The sequence below is a fragment of the Saxophila tyrrhenica genome (genome assembly GCF_035928015.1).
Source record: "Saxophila tyrrhenica strain CCFEE 5935 chromosome Unknown scaffold_8, whole genome shotgun sequence".
NCBI classification, from domain to species: Eukaryota; Fungi; Ascomycota; class Dothideomycetes; order Mycosphaerellales; family Extremaceae; genus Saxophila; species Saxophila tyrrhenica.
In genome coordinates this window covers 422,292-436,438 of record NW_027041740.1, presented here as the reverse complement: position 1 = coordinate 436,438, position 14,147 = coordinate 422,292, and the positions used below count along the sequence as shown (strand labels likewise).

General features: G+C 54.4%; 5 protein-coding genes across 5 annotated transcripts; 1 reads left to right on the top strand and 4 right to left on the bottom strand.

The window, feature by feature from the left end:
• Window positions 1-291: 291 nt before the first annotated feature.
• On the bottom strand, window positions 292-1,808 carry RPT5 (26S proteasome regulatory subunit 6A; the record flags this gene model as incomplete). The annotated part of the gene is made up of 3 exons (XM_064802729.1): window positions 292-947; window positions 1,000-1,415; window positions 1,468-1,808. 3 exons carry the CDS (start codon window positions 1,806-1,808, stop codon window positions 292-294), a joined length of 1,413 nt encoding a protein of 470 aa, XP_064658854.1.
• A 1,197-nt stretch (window positions 1,809-3,005) lies between these two features.
• LTR77_005483 (uncharacterized protein) lies at window positions 3,006-4,160 on the top strand (the record flags this gene model as incomplete). Its single annotated transcript, XM_064802728.1, has 5 exons — window positions 3,006-3,127; window positions 3,177-3,273; window positions 3,323-3,837; window positions 3,888-3,958; window positions 4,006-4,160. 5 exons carry the CDS (start codon window positions 3,006-3,008, stop codon window positions 4,158-4,160), a joined length of 960 nt encoding a protein of 319 aa, XP_064658853.1.
• Window positions 4,161-4,393: 233 nt separating this feature from the next.
• LTR77_005482 (uncharacterized protein) lies at window positions 4,394-5,566 on the bottom strand (the record flags this gene model as incomplete). The annotated part of the gene is made up of 3 exons (XM_064802727.1): window positions 4,394-4,533; window positions 4,593-5,069; window positions 5,260-5,566. 3 exons carry the CDS (start codon window positions 5,564-5,566, stop codon window positions 4,394-4,396), a joined length of 924 nt encoding a protein of 307 aa, XP_064658852.1.
• Window positions 5,567-8,114: 2,548 nt separating this feature from the next.
• CLG1 (cyclin-like protein) lies at window positions 8,115-9,521 on the bottom strand (the record flags this gene model as incomplete). The annotated part of the gene is made up of 1 exon (XM_064802726.1): window positions 8,115-9,521. The coding sequence occupies one exon, from the start codon at window positions 9,519-9,521 to the stop codon at window positions 8,115-8,117; it is 1,407 nt and encodes a 468-aa protein (XP_064658851.1).
• Window positions 9,522-11,825: 2,304 nt separating this feature from the next.
• On the bottom strand, window positions 11,826-13,772 carry LTR77_005480 (uncharacterized protein; the record flags this gene model as incomplete). Its single annotated transcript, XM_064802725.1, has 5 exons — window positions 11,826-12,215; window positions 12,276-12,964; window positions 13,017-13,155; window positions 13,225-13,467; window positions 13,530-13,772. The coding sequence occupies 5 exons, from the start codon at window positions 13,770-13,772 to the stop codon at window positions 11,826-11,828; spliced, it is 1,704 nt and encodes a 567-aa protein (XP_064658850.1).
• Between the last annotated feature and the right edge of the window lie 375 nt (window positions 13,773-14,147).

The following is a 14,147-nucleotide window of genomic DNA, read 5'->3' as shown; positions in this document are numbered from 1 at the left end:
TGATAGTGCGCTGTCAGCGACCGACAGCTTGAAGGATCCAGCTTGAAGAAATGCTCCTCACAGCTTTGGGATCACGACGAGGCGGAAATGGTTGCGTCGAGGGTGCTCGCCATAAGCTGGCGTCAATTTGCTGCAGGACAGCGCAGCGCTGAGATTGAGACATTTCCGATGCACGACGAAGCTGAGGCTGCACGAGATCTGATTCTCGCTCATCTGCCTGCTAGTATACACTCTATCGAGACATCAAACGCCACGCCATGCCATGCCACGCTGCGCTGATCCGACCCTCCCTTACGCGTAGAAGTTGACCGTATCCTTCTTCTTCGCCTGCACCTCCGCGATAGCATCCACATAATGCTCGTGGCTGATCTTCGAATGTCCACTCCTCAGTGCAATCATGCCTGCCTCCACACACACAGCCTTCAACTGCGCGCCACCGAACTCGTCTGTACTCCTCGCCAGCTCACCCCAATTCACGCCCTCGTCCACGGTCATTTTCCGGCTGTGGATCTGCAGGATCTGCGCTCGAGACTCCTCGTTTGGTAGAGGGAACTCGATCTTGCGGTCCAGACGTCCAGAGCGGAGCAAAGCGGGATCCAGAACGTCAACACGGTTCGTAGCGGCCAGAACCTTGATGCGCTCGTCGGATGCGAAACCGTCCAATTGGTTGAGAAGTTCCAGCATAGTCCTTTGCACTTCACGATCTCCACTCTTGTCACTGTCGAAACGCTTCGTCCCGATAGCATCCAGCTCGTCGATGAAGATGATCGCGGGTGCCTTCTCCTTTGCCAGCGCGAAGCAGTCTCGTACCAGCTTGGCACCGTCACCGATGAACATCTGCACCAGTTGGGGACCGGCGAGCTTGAGGAAGGTAGCTTCGGTTTGCGCGGCGCATGCACGGGCGAGAAGCGTCTTGCCTGTGCCTGGGGGGCCGTACATCAGAGCACCTATTCACAGTTGTTAGTATTCGTTTGCATTTAACCTTTGCTGTCCACCTACCCTTTGGCGCCTTGATGCCGATCTTGGTAAACCGCTCCGCCTCCTTCATTGGCCACACCACAGCCTCGACCAGCTCTTCAATTTGCTTGTCCAGCCCACCAACATCCGTGTACTTCTCCGTTGGCTTCTCATCCACCTCCATAGCCTTCACTCTGCTGTCGTACTCGGCCGGAAGTGTGTCGAGAACCAGGTATGAGTCCTTGTTCACACCGATCAGATCGCCTGGCTTCAGCTTCTCGTGGTCGACAAGGCCGATGAGGGGGAGGAAGATGGTCTGTCGGGTGCTGGTCTTAATAACAGCGGATTTGCCGACGCGTGTCGCATCGAGGTCGATATTGGCGCCTTCTTCGGCTGCCTCTGCGGTGACATCGAGGTCGAGGATCTCCACAACATTGCCGACGAGGTAGGGTAATTGTCTGTATCTCCAAGTCAGCATGTTGCCACTGCCATGGCATACACCAAACGCACCTGTTGTTGTCAATCTTGTCTACATTATCCTTGATCTTGTCGTGCATCGTCTGCTTCTCGTGATTGAGGCGGTTGAATTCGCTCTTCATGATCCGCGTGTCGTTCTCTATGAGCCGCCGCCGCGCAACGATGTCTCGTGTGCTTGAGTTTAGGATCTCCATGTCGATGAGGTTCTCCTCTTCTTGCTTCTCCTCCTCCTTCTTCTCGCCATCAGCGTCCTTCATCTCCGCATCGTCGTTCTGTTCAGACTTCTTGCCGTCCTGGTCCTTGTCCTTCTCGCCTTGGTCATCTTCCTTCTTGCCATCGCGCTCCATGTCGTCTAGATCTTCGAGGGTGGACATTGTGGCTGGTCTTATGAGAGTCTCGTATGTGTTGTTGAGCTTAGCGTGGTTCTCGCGGATGAGAAGGTGGTAACAAGGGAGGTGATGTTGGGCTATAAGTGTGAAGTGGTGATGGAGAGGGTATCAGGCACGAAAGGTCGACGCAGCTGTAGGTGACATAAGCTTTTGAGCCGCATGGTCGATCCGTTCCGTCGAGCGAGCCGCCTACCACACTCTCTCCCAAAACACGCCAGGCACTAGTGAGGACCACCGGTTGTACAACAGCACGAAACTTGTTGGGCTCGCGGAGAGGGAGAAACACTGGCTCAGACGCGGCTCCTCTCTGTCACAGCATTTGATGCTACGTCACAGCTTGTTAGCATCAGAAAGACATCCTCCTCTCGAGAACCCCTCACTTTGACTGCAACTTGTCCCAGCAGAGTCGGTTGGAAAGACATGTTTGCGCGTTGATCAAACGTGATGGCTAGCATGTTCTCGCGACGCTCTCTGCTACCGTAGGTGAGCACACTACACCCTCACGTCTTGTATGCCGCTTATGAGGTGCCTTTCAAGACGGAGGAGAAGATTGTTGCTACAACCTCCGGCACACCCAGTACTTGCAATTAAGAAAAGTGCCGGTCGGATATGTGCTTTTCATCGAGCGTTCCATCAAATTACGACGTCCAAAACCGACATTATCACTCCAAATGAGAAACGCTCGTTTCAAAAACAGGCTACAGTGGTAAGACCCGAACACAGCAACTTGGCTATCAGACGAGAGTGACATGTGTAGTTCCCTGTGCCGCCGGGCAATCTGAAGTCTCGTAAGGACTCGTTCTTGAGGTTGCACGAAAACAGATTGCAGCATTGGCATGATGCAGACAAGCAATACTACGATTTGTAAGTGGACAACTCCTCCAGGTCTACAGCGGCTGACCCTCTGCAGTCCTGGACGCTGGCTCAGGTACCCGATCTCTTTAGTAGTGGTCAATGCCACTGTTCTTACGATTGCAGGGACACGTGCACATGCCCCGAATGCCTCCATCCCGAGACAGGACAACGTCGAGTGAACGTATTCAAGGTCTGCCCATCCGGATCGATGTATCCTTGGATCGTTGCTGATGTATCAAGGATACTGTGAATTGTGATGTTGCCAAAGTGCAACAGACATCAAGCGGAGACGGCTTCGATGTGACCTGTGAGTGCGGCCATATTAGAATGACGAATAATGCTGACACATCGTTGCAAGTCGGCGACGGTCATAAGACAGTGGTTGCAAAGGCAGCTCTTCTGGAAAGGCAAAGCTTTGCTATTGAGCTTCGACGACTCGGAAATGTCGCGTCAGTCATTTATCGTCCTTTCTCTGTCACTTTTCTAACCGAGACCCAGAATCAAGACGTGGGATGCCAAAATTGCTGCAGAGCCGCCTGCGGTTCAGTATGGCGATGTAACCTCCGCAGGCGTGGGCGAATTGCTCCACAAAATCGTGAGCGGCACACCCGTCGATTGCGGTGATACCATCTAACTAGCTTTAGAGGACGTTCGGCTTCTGCTTTATTGACGACATTGAGCCCACGCCGGAAGCCACCCAAGGTCTGCTGGAAAGCATTGGGCCGATCAGAAACACCCACTATGGCGGCTTCTACGACTTCACCTCTGACCTGTCTTCGAAAGACACTGCGTATACAAGCGAAAGCTTAGAGCCTCATACTGACAATACATACTTCACTGAACCGGCAGGCCTACAGGCATTGCACCTCCTCTCGCACACCGACGGAGGTGGCGGGGAGAGCTCTCTTGTCGACGGCTTCCAAGTCGCGGCGAAACTTCACGAGCAAGATGTGCGAGCTTACTCCAGACTGAGTTCCATCCCAGTCTACGCGCATGCAAGCGGCAACGACGGGATCAGCATACAGCCCGCCGAGCCGCAACCGGTGCTTTCTCACTCTCGTCACGTTCGGCATCTGACTCAGGTTCGGTGGAACAATGCTGATCGGGCGGGTATCTCCGCCCAATACGGCAATGTGGAGGGCTGGTATGATGCAGCAGCGTAAGCAGTTCGGCGCCCGTTGAGTTTGGACATATTACTGACAGATGCAGCAAATTCGATGCTCTGATCAGCGAGCCGAAGAACCAATACTGGTTTCAGTTGAAGCCGGGCAGGCTTCTCAGTATGTACGCTTGCATTATGAGCGAGCCATCTGCTGATCAAGTCTAGTCCTCGACAACTGGCGGGTGCTTCACGGACGAGCAGCTTTCACTGGCAAGCGGAGGATGGCAGGAGGCTACATCCCACGCGACGACTTCATCTCCAAATTCAAGGCCACCAACATGACTGCCGAAGAGATCAAGTCGTCCACGGTGACGGGCTGAGACGACGAACCGAGAGCATTCCGGCAAAGTTGGCAGACGCGGACCAGGTTGCAAAATGTGCTGTGGGTCCGCCGGGTTCTGTCGGGTGCGATTAGAACAGACTGGAGGTGCACTTTCTCAGGCAAATTTGAGCTTTGTCTAGACTAAATGGTACTTACACCACTGTCTCGACCGATCCTAGAAGCACAGCTACCTTAGCATGAATATGTTACGGATCAACCAGATTTGGATATTCACTTCCCGAACAAAGCCGGGAACAGAGCAGTGATGCCTTCACTTTCCAATATCTCACAAGACTTCGGCCCCCCATATCCTTTGTCAAAGTCTTCTTCCATGTCAATAACGCCAGATGGCATTATAGCGAACGTACGGCCTGTCTTTGCGTTAGCCAAAGGGTCCATTCAGTCAATCACTGGCCAGCCGCAAGCATACCGTCCGTTCCTTCGTCCACCGCACACCTCCCACAAGCATCCACCACATACTCCATCGGCGTCCACGGCAGAACATGACCCGTCGCCTTGCTCGGCTGCTTCGGATCATCAATCTGATGCACCTTCTTCGTCAAAGGCGTGAGCACGTAGCCCGGAGCGATATTGTTGACTCTTGCGTTGACTTTCTCGACGGCTTTGCGTATGCTTCTGAACATGCCGCGGACGGCGTATTTCGATGTGGCGTATCCGGTGTTGTATGGGAGGTCCATGTAGCCGGTCAAACTGGATATAAGCACGAGGGATTTCTTGAAGCTCTGTTGGCCGGACTTTGGCGGGAGGCGAAAGTAGTGTAATGCTAGATATGTGGACATGTAGACGCCGATTAGATTGATGTCGAGAGCTTTGTGCGCTGGTCTTGCGGGGGTTGGGTCGCCGTCGAGTGTAGGTGCTGGCTGGTCGAGGACCAGGTCGACGAGGCCTGCCGACGTGGAAGCAAGATCAGCGAATAATGGTCATCATTCAAACCTGCTAACAGAATGATGCAGTATGCAATTTTCTGGTAAGCCAATGCCATCGTGACGACTCGCGATTGTTCGATGACTTTCGAACTGGCACTGGGCTCCAGTGCACCATTGACTGCCCGTAAACAGCATCTTATCTCCACTCACCTCTCCTCTCCCCATCAACCCCAGCAAACAAGATCACAATATCAATCGTCTTCTCCGGAGGAAAATTAGCAGCATGCTTGAACGCCGCAGCAGACTGATCCCAGTCCGTGGTATCGCAGTGCACGAAAGTGGTCCGGTCGCCGAGCTCCTTGGTCAACTTCTCGCCAAGGTCGTCCTGTACATCAGCTATTGTCACATACGCTCCATGGTTGTGAAACTTTCGAGTTGTTGCCTCGCCGAGCCCAGATGCACCCCCGGTAATGAGGACGGAGCGGTCTTTGAGTAGGTCCCAGTCGATGGAGGTCATCTTGGCCTAGCAGACTTTGGAAAGTACAGTTCAAACGTAGCCAGTCAAGACATGTAGAGTAAGAACACGCTTCGATTGATGAACGACCTACCGTATAGCCGTTGTAGCTTCGGAAGCCCATCAGCTTCCCCTCACCTGTAGTGCTGCGGGCTGCCGAGTCACCGCCGCAGTGTGGCCTGCCGACATGTTCATTCCAGCAGAGCTATCTCGGAAGTGTAGACTCTTAGATGTGTATCGATGAAGTGTTTTCGCACGTATGAACCTGTATTCGCTCAAAATGGAAGAAGCGACAGTGTCCGCGCTAAATAATCGTACTAAGCCCAACTAGGAAGTCACACACCGCTGTGAATATTCGATGTCCACCAACAGCACTGGAGGGTCTAGAAACAGTGCGATGGGTGTTCCTTAACCAGTGAAAAATGCCCGTAACGGTGGGCCCGTCGTCGTTGCAAAAAAATAGGGTTCTGCAGTCGATATGGCCAAAAAGTCTGCCCACGGCGTTGGATGGATTTTGACGGTCTGACAACCACACTACAAGTTCTATGGGCAAAAAGTTGAACCGTTTGAAACGATCCCGATGGGACTGGCGGAGACAATGATCAGATTAATGATCGAAGTCGTGGAATAGTCGAACATACCTCGAACCTAGACGAGAATGTCAACAAATGATCGGGAAATATCACCACGAGTCCAAATCACTTACCCACAATCTTTGCCATGTCCCACATGCCTTCAAATTGAATAGCAGTGCCGGAAAGCAACGCCTATTCTAATCAATACATTGATTGACAGGAGGCTGGAGCAGGCGTGGTAGACATACCTTACCATTAGGCCACTTTAGATTCGTTAGAACTTTGATTGGCACAGCAGGTAAGGATAGAAACTAACCGGAACCTAACGGACTCTGAGTCCAGGCAGTGCAACAACTGTTGACTAATCAGACATTTTCCAAAGATACAATATTATAGCTGCAACAATAGAGCCGGGGATCAACCGATGCACATGTGGAGTTCGGGGACCTAAAACTCGTTCTCTTGCACAGCCAAGCACTGAAATGAATCACAGGGACGTCTACAAACTGTGAGGCAACAGTCGGGTGTCTTTGGAAATACATTGGATTGGTAGTGGTCGACAGAAATCGATGGAAGGGTCGCCGCCGACGATCACATGCAACGATCGATCCAACGAACGACTCTTGCCGTCAACAAGTTCACTCAACACCATCATCGACATTAAAAATGTCGGCCGATGGACATTCTGACGCCTCGTCAAAACTGCCCCCAGCAGCTAACGTGGTTGACGACGACATGCAACGATTGAACCAACGAACGACACTTCCTCCCGTCCACTCCAGACGGACACCTACAGTGGATCGTATGGTTGGGCAATAACGATGATGATCAAATCAACCCAGCCAGCACTACACCATCGAAAATGCGCTTGAATTCTTGGTCTGCTCGACGATCACATGCAGTCGTCGAGCCAACGAACGACACGTCCGATCGACTTCTCCCGTCGACAGCTACCCTTCAATACCTCATCCCCAAAATCGATATGGTCAATGAAACATACCGAACCACGAACGCATCACCGAAGTAAACCAGTCAACACATCAACCCAGCCCTTCAACGCAGCCCAAGACACCCGCCATCAACACGACCCCCTAAACCCCCCATGGACACCGTACCAACCACAACATTGAAACAAAAAGCACAGGCGAATGATCATCAAACCAACCCACCAGCCCATCCGGGCCAGCAAGCATGCCATTAAAACGTCCCCCCCTCTCTCAAAACGCTAAGGTAATCTATCAAAACCCCCTCCCCTCCCAGCCAGCCAGCCCTCGCCTCCAAACCAGCAAGAGCCCAGCACGCAACAGGGCGAACGTATCCTCTACCCACAAAGCAATGCACCCCCCATCCCCAATCAAGAGAAACGCCCGCTTGCTCCCATCGCGCTCAAAAAATGTGATAACGACAGCCAGCCTCAACAGCCAGAACATGAACATGAAGAAAAAAATCAACGCTCCCCAGAATCCAAAGGTGTCCTTTTAGTTTCCCCATCCCCGTTCCCGTCCCTGTGGTTTCCCGGTGTATAAGGCCATGCAAGAAAAGCAAGTGCTGCGCAACGCCCCCCCGGAATTATTCCGTCTTGAAACGCCGTGCTAAATTGAAGCTTTTGAATGTGTAATGCTGAGGGTGAAAGGGTCCCGCTCACTGTGCTCCGGTGGTGATGAAGTGATCCGTTGCTGTGGATCTGAAGTGCCGAGAAAATGCAGGAATGGTGAAGGTCGATCGCAGTTTGTGTTGGTCGGTATTGTCGAGCAGATGAGGTCGGATGGAGTCGCTTGATGAGGTGGGGTGAAGTCGCGTGAGAAGTAGCTTGATGAAGGTGACCGCCTCGCCAATCGAACAAGAGCGTTGCCTTTTCCAGGTCGATGCGTAGCAAGAATGTCCAAAACCAGTGTTAGGACACCAAGCCTCCCTTGGAAGTCGCTTCAACGTCAGGAATCCGCAGAAGAGATCGCCGCCCGAATCGAAACTCCACCTCATCCCATAACCGCCGTCTGCGAATTATAACTATGCGCCGTCGGATACGGCCGGTAATGCTGCTGATAACTGCACGTCGCACAATTGCAATCATACCGATGCACACCACTCCACTGCTGATCCCACCCGGAACCGTAGCTCGTCGGCTGGTAGTACGTCTGATACGCCCGGGCACGCTCTTCAGAAGCCCGACGGTTCGCTTCGTCCATCTCGCTCAACGTCGGGTAGCGGTGCTGCGGCTTGTAGAAGTCGTCGAGGGGGCGGTCGTTTCGAGCCCACGGGTCGTTCGCGTATGTCGATGCTCCGAAGTTCGACGACCGCGCGGTGTGCGGGGTCTCGTATGCTGACCGCGCGCTGTACGGCGACGGATACGGCGAGAACCTCTCACTTCGATGCCCGGCATGCCTGTACACATTCGTCGTATCGAGTGGGGACAGCCTCGCTGCCTGCATCTGCTGCTGCTGCTTCGCGACCTTCTCCGCTTGATACTGCTTCCACCCATCCAGCCACGATTGCAGACCGTTCTGTGACGCCGGATCAATATGCAAGTGATAGTGAATCAGGCCGAGCCACTCCATCTCCAACTGGTTCAGCTCCGTAACCTTGATCGCCGTCACATCCGACCACGACCGGTTGATGAACGTATTGTCGTCGAGGAATTTACTCCCCAAGATCAGCGCTACCGCAAGCAACCGATAAATCTGATTCTCGCTGGTCTGTACCGAATGAGGATGGTTCGCGAGGCGGTCGTTCAGGTAGTGCAAGCTCAGCAGAATCGTCGCCGAAGGCAGCCGTGTCGCCGAGAGCACCTGGTGCACCCACTTTCGAAACGACGGATGGCTTTGCATCGAGTAGCCGAAACTTCGAGTCACGTCAATATCTGCAAGGCAGACAGGGGAGTTGTGGTAGGCATACATTTTACCCGTCGCCTCCGCCACAAAGTCCGTCATGTGATCCATGTCGTAGTCGAGCTTTGCAGACACACCACCCGTCGCCTTTTCCTCCTTGGGTGGTTGGCGTTGCTGTTCGTGGGTGGCCGACAACTGCTCTTGTTGTAGCCGTCGGTTGTAGTCGTCGGTGAATGAGAGATGGTCGTTGATCCTCAGCGGTGGCAGCAGGGGTGCGCCCATCGGCTCGTAGAAGCTCTGAAGCGGAGGAAGACTGTTGCCAGTCTGGTAGCTGCTCTGTGAGTATTGGTATGTGGGAGGAGCTGGCGCGACCGGAGGCTGCATGTACGGCTGCTGGTAGTCGAACCCGCTGTCGTGCCGCATCGGTGGCATCATCGACTGGTGTGCTGCGAAAGGATCGCGTGAGTAGTGCATGTTGCTGTACCCATATCCCGAACCAGAGTCTGGCGGTGTGAGTGGTAGTTGACTCGCAGCCGAGCGCTGGTAGAGGGATGGCATGGCCACGAAACCGACGACGGGTGAAGAAACGGTGTGTAATCACACTCTGAATCAATCAGTATGGCGAAAAGCGTGCAGACTTCTCTGGTCGACGAACCGTTTCTTGCACCGAAACACCACAAAGGCCCAGCACCTGCTCCGTGAGAGGCGGCAAGGTCCTACTGCCGACTATTCATGCAGATTGTTTCTAACAATGTGTCTTGCTGTTGATGGTGCAGTTGTGAAATGGATGCACAAGACCTTCGATGCGGCGCAGGGGAGAAGTTGATGAAGTGAGGTCGGTAGGTGAAGTCGTTGCGCGTTAGGCAGGCGCAGGTCGGGTCGACGCGAAGGCGTGCTCAGGCGGTAGGATATTTGCGCTCGAGGACGGTGATGATCCAGTGGCGAAATAGGTATGGTATGCGCAGGGTGATCAAGTGAATGAGTCCTGCTGGAGAAGCTGCTGGTTGTTTTGAAATGCTGGTAGTGAATGGCACGCGGACTTGGAGCCTGCAGTGGATATGGACCTGGTGAAGGTGAGCAGACGACAAGGTCGAAAACTTGACGTCGAGTCACCGCCAAAGGTGTCGAGGTTGGAGGCGGCGGAGTTGTTAGGGGCAAGGAGCAGGACGAGGAGGACTCGCCGACGGATGCGAAGGGCTTTGACTTCAGCCCGTGCGTGGCGTGCAAAGCGAGTCGAGTCGCGGAACCAAAAGATGATGCTCCGTTCCCACCCAAAGTCCACGCTCACGCTCACACCCGAGGTCTTCCTTCTTCTGGCGCCTGCTCTGTGAAGAATCTGCACGTCGATGCAAAGACTTCGACGGCAGTGATGATGAGGTGGTCGGTGGCTTCCCCTGCTGATGATTTGGCCAGTCCTTTCTTCCGAAAACGGCCCAGCGGTTCAGAGGTGCCGAGATGAATGGATAGCACGTTCGCCTTCGAAATTACACTGGGCGAGCAGTCTCCTTTTTGTGACACGCTCGACACAGGCACGGAAGGGGGTGCGTGATGTACGAGGAGCACGAGAGGGTGGTGAAGAGAACTCTGATGAAGGAAGGATATTATTCCCGCACGTGGTCACGAATGAAGAAATTCTGCTTGTTTGACCAAGACTTCTGCTATTCGCTGTGCTACTCCGCTGCATGCCCGCCCTCGCCGTCAAGGCCCGTTTACAAATCCACATCCCTCATCAATTCCCACGCGGTCCAATCCGATCGCGCTCCGGTTGATGGTATGTATGTATCTATCCCGTACCGCGAGAACGACAGGTGCAATTCCCGGGCGTGCAAACCACCTATTCTGATCAACTGCTGGGTGAGCAGCGCTGAGATACAGCCAACGCCTCCCGCCTCGCGATCGCGTGGATGCTAGCATCACTTTTCACTGTCAGTAGCGTCATCCAGCATCTGCGCATCGCTTGACAGAACAGAGCAGCCGGCAGACACCACCACCACAATAATCGAAAAGTGTTGGAACTCGTCGCGCCTAAACTCCACCACCTCTCGGCACTCGTTCACCAAAAATGATGAATCACGATGCACTCCTCGGCCTTGGGAGGAGTAAGTGGCTCGTGTGTCAGAGTCTGCAGCACAGAAGCCAACGAAGCCGTGCCTGTCCGGTCATAAAAATAGGGCTGGCCTTGCCCGAATCAGCGGTACGAGAATATAGGTATCGAATCTGACAACGCGCTGCACGCCGGACACACGCCTCACTCGTGTGCTGGATCGATGTCACACTCTGACTCCTCTTGAGTTGTCGCGGATTTACTGGCGGGCAATCCTACTGCCTACCTGTACTTCTCAAGTACCAGGCGGCAGCAACGCGCCGGTCCAGATTGAAGCCTTGCAATACTGACTGCCTACCTCAAGACGCTGAACCTGAAATGCAGTTTGCTGACATGTGGCGATGCTTGCGGCCGCTCGCTCTGGCCGAACTGGCAACCAACGACTCGACTATCCAACAGGACTGAGATCCTGCGACTGCATGATATCCATCGCGCATATCAGCCCACTTCAGCACTGGGCTCGGACTGAAGCACAGTACTGTGGATGCTCACTCACTCTGTCCTAGCACCGGACGCTTCACCTAGATGCCAGAGCACAGTTGTCGACATCGTCGCTTGGTAGCCTGGACGGTCATCCTGGCAGAGGTCCTCCTCGCTTTTTAGCGTTTGATCCGGTGTCCCTGTCAAGGCACACTCAACGACATGACGAGAGACTCCACGAAGAGCTCATTGTAAGTGAACAATTTCATAATTAATAGGTACGCTCCTAAACAGCAGGTGAGAATCTATGCTCGAAACCCCTTTCCAATATCAAAACATCAAATCACATCATCTCCACCTCTCAATCTCCCAGATCGACTTATCCTCCTCTCATCCTCAAGATCCCCATCTTCGTCAAACAGAGTCGTCGTCTCATGCCTCTTCGCAACATCCCCGGCCTCGGGCACACTTATCGCTCGGTCCTTCTCAGGCGAAGGCAGAACACCCGTGTGAGCCTTTGGCATCTCTTCCTCGCCACCCGCGGTAGTCTTGGGCAGTCGATCTGATGCCAGGATCCTTCCGAGCGACAGCCGCTTCGGCGGAGCTGACACCCAGTCCGCCGCGCTGCTCTGTCGTCGGCGTCCACGACCCGGATCGCAGATCAACTCCCACCAGGCCACGAGCATGGACCAGCGGACCATCAAGAGGAAAGTCACTATGCCGATGATCTGTTGGATAGCACAGTCAGCTTGCGTGCCTCCACCAAGATGCAAGAGAGACAACCTCACCGAAACGAGAAAAAAGTTAGTAATCACGCTCGCCTCCGGCAGACTCAGCGACTTGGCCAAATAGATGCACCGGTCCTTATCCCCACCACTTTGCACCAGACATGAGATCCACTGGAACACCTGCTCCGAGTGCTCCGGCTTCGCGTTGGCCTTGGAGTTCTGCACCTGCGCCACGTAGATGGACCCGAAGTAGCACGTCTGCAGGATCACGAATAAGCTGAGCGCGATGGACCGCCATTGCATCTGCATCACTTTCCGCACGCGCCGCCAGGCGAGGCGTTTGGCCATTTTGCGCGCGGAGTGCTTGGTTTGGCCGTTGCCGTTTGCGTTGCCAGCTGCGCTAGGGCCGGAAGCCATGCTGGCGCCGGTGGTGCTGCTGAAGGACTGCGGGTCCTGTTTGAAGAAACTTTTCAAGTAGATCGCGAGACAGAATCCGGTCGTGGCGAACTGGATGATGGCGCCCGCGGCGGCGAAGGTGATGAGCCAGCCGAACCAGGTGACGAAAGCGCCGTTGGGGTTGGGGAGACAGGTCCCGCCGACGCGGAAGGAGACGCCGGTGATGGGGAGGGAGATGGCGAGGAAGATGACGGGGAGGCCCCAGCCGAGGAGGTGTGCGATCCAGAGGAAGGCGGGGGTGTGTTCGATGTTCCAGCACACGCGGAGGTGGGTCCAGAGGGAGCGGAGGAGGACTGGGTAGGTCAGTATGTGGAGTTGGAAGGGGTGGAGGGGGAAAAGACGCACTCCAGATTACAGCGGACATGGCCCCGACTTCCAACAACGTCCCGGACCAGGCGCAGGACATGCTGGAGTACATGTCCCGCGGCGTGATCATGTTATAGCACTGGTCCGGATTCCCCGCCAGCGGGATAATAAAGCTGATCTGCCTTTTCCATCAGCACACATTACCTTCTCACCAAATAGTCTACCAGGAGTAGGTATGCCAACTCACCTCCAAAAGCACCAACGCAACACACAACCCAATACTCAAATAATGCCTTCCACTAACCTCCTTCGGCAGCACCGCAAACGTCACCAGCAGGAAAACCTGACACACCAGCGCCGGCACGTTGAACCAGTACGCCACGTCGGCGTTGTACTCGAAGTTGTCGCTGGAGACCCATTGTTGGAGGGGGCAGGGGAGGCAGCAGGTTTGCGTCGGGGTTACAGGGCCGCAGAAGCGGCCTTGGAGGTACTGTGAAAAGAATGATGGGTTAGTGGAGGGAAGGGAGGGAGGGGGAGAGGAGGGGAACGTACGCCGCCGGTTTGGGGGTAGTCGATGAGGGGGAGGAAGGGGTAGGGGCAGGGGTCGAGGATGGTGTTGGAGGGCATCGCTCCGCGTGCTGCGGGTTTGTGCCGCGGGTTTGTGCCGCTGGGTGCGACGTTGAGGCCTTGTCTGCGGCCTGGTTGTGCCTTCGAAGCGGGTTGTGGTGTCGTAAGGGAGGTTGTGTGGTGCAGTTGTTCAGAGCGGAAGTGTGGTGCGACTATGCGACCCGCCATAACGCTGCTCGTCAACGGAAGGTTATGAACAGCATCGAATCTGGCCCATAGTGAATGGAGCTTTGTTTGTTCCATGACAGCCGTCACCGGGGGTACCGAAGCGGCTAAAGAAGGACGCTGGAATGCGGTCGTGGCCGGGTCTGGCCGTGAGGAATGTAGTATGCAAATGCAATGCATGGCAAAGAAGTCTTGGGCTACGCTACCCTCGTAGGCTACCCCATCTGGGTGCCGCTTCTATTAAAGCAGGTAGCTAGCATATCATACTCAAACACATCCACCACTCCACCACAACCCCATCTCTCACCACTCGTTCAGACCCATACCAATCCTTCCTCCCAGTTTGATCTGCCTTCCCACCCATTGAGCCACCCCCGA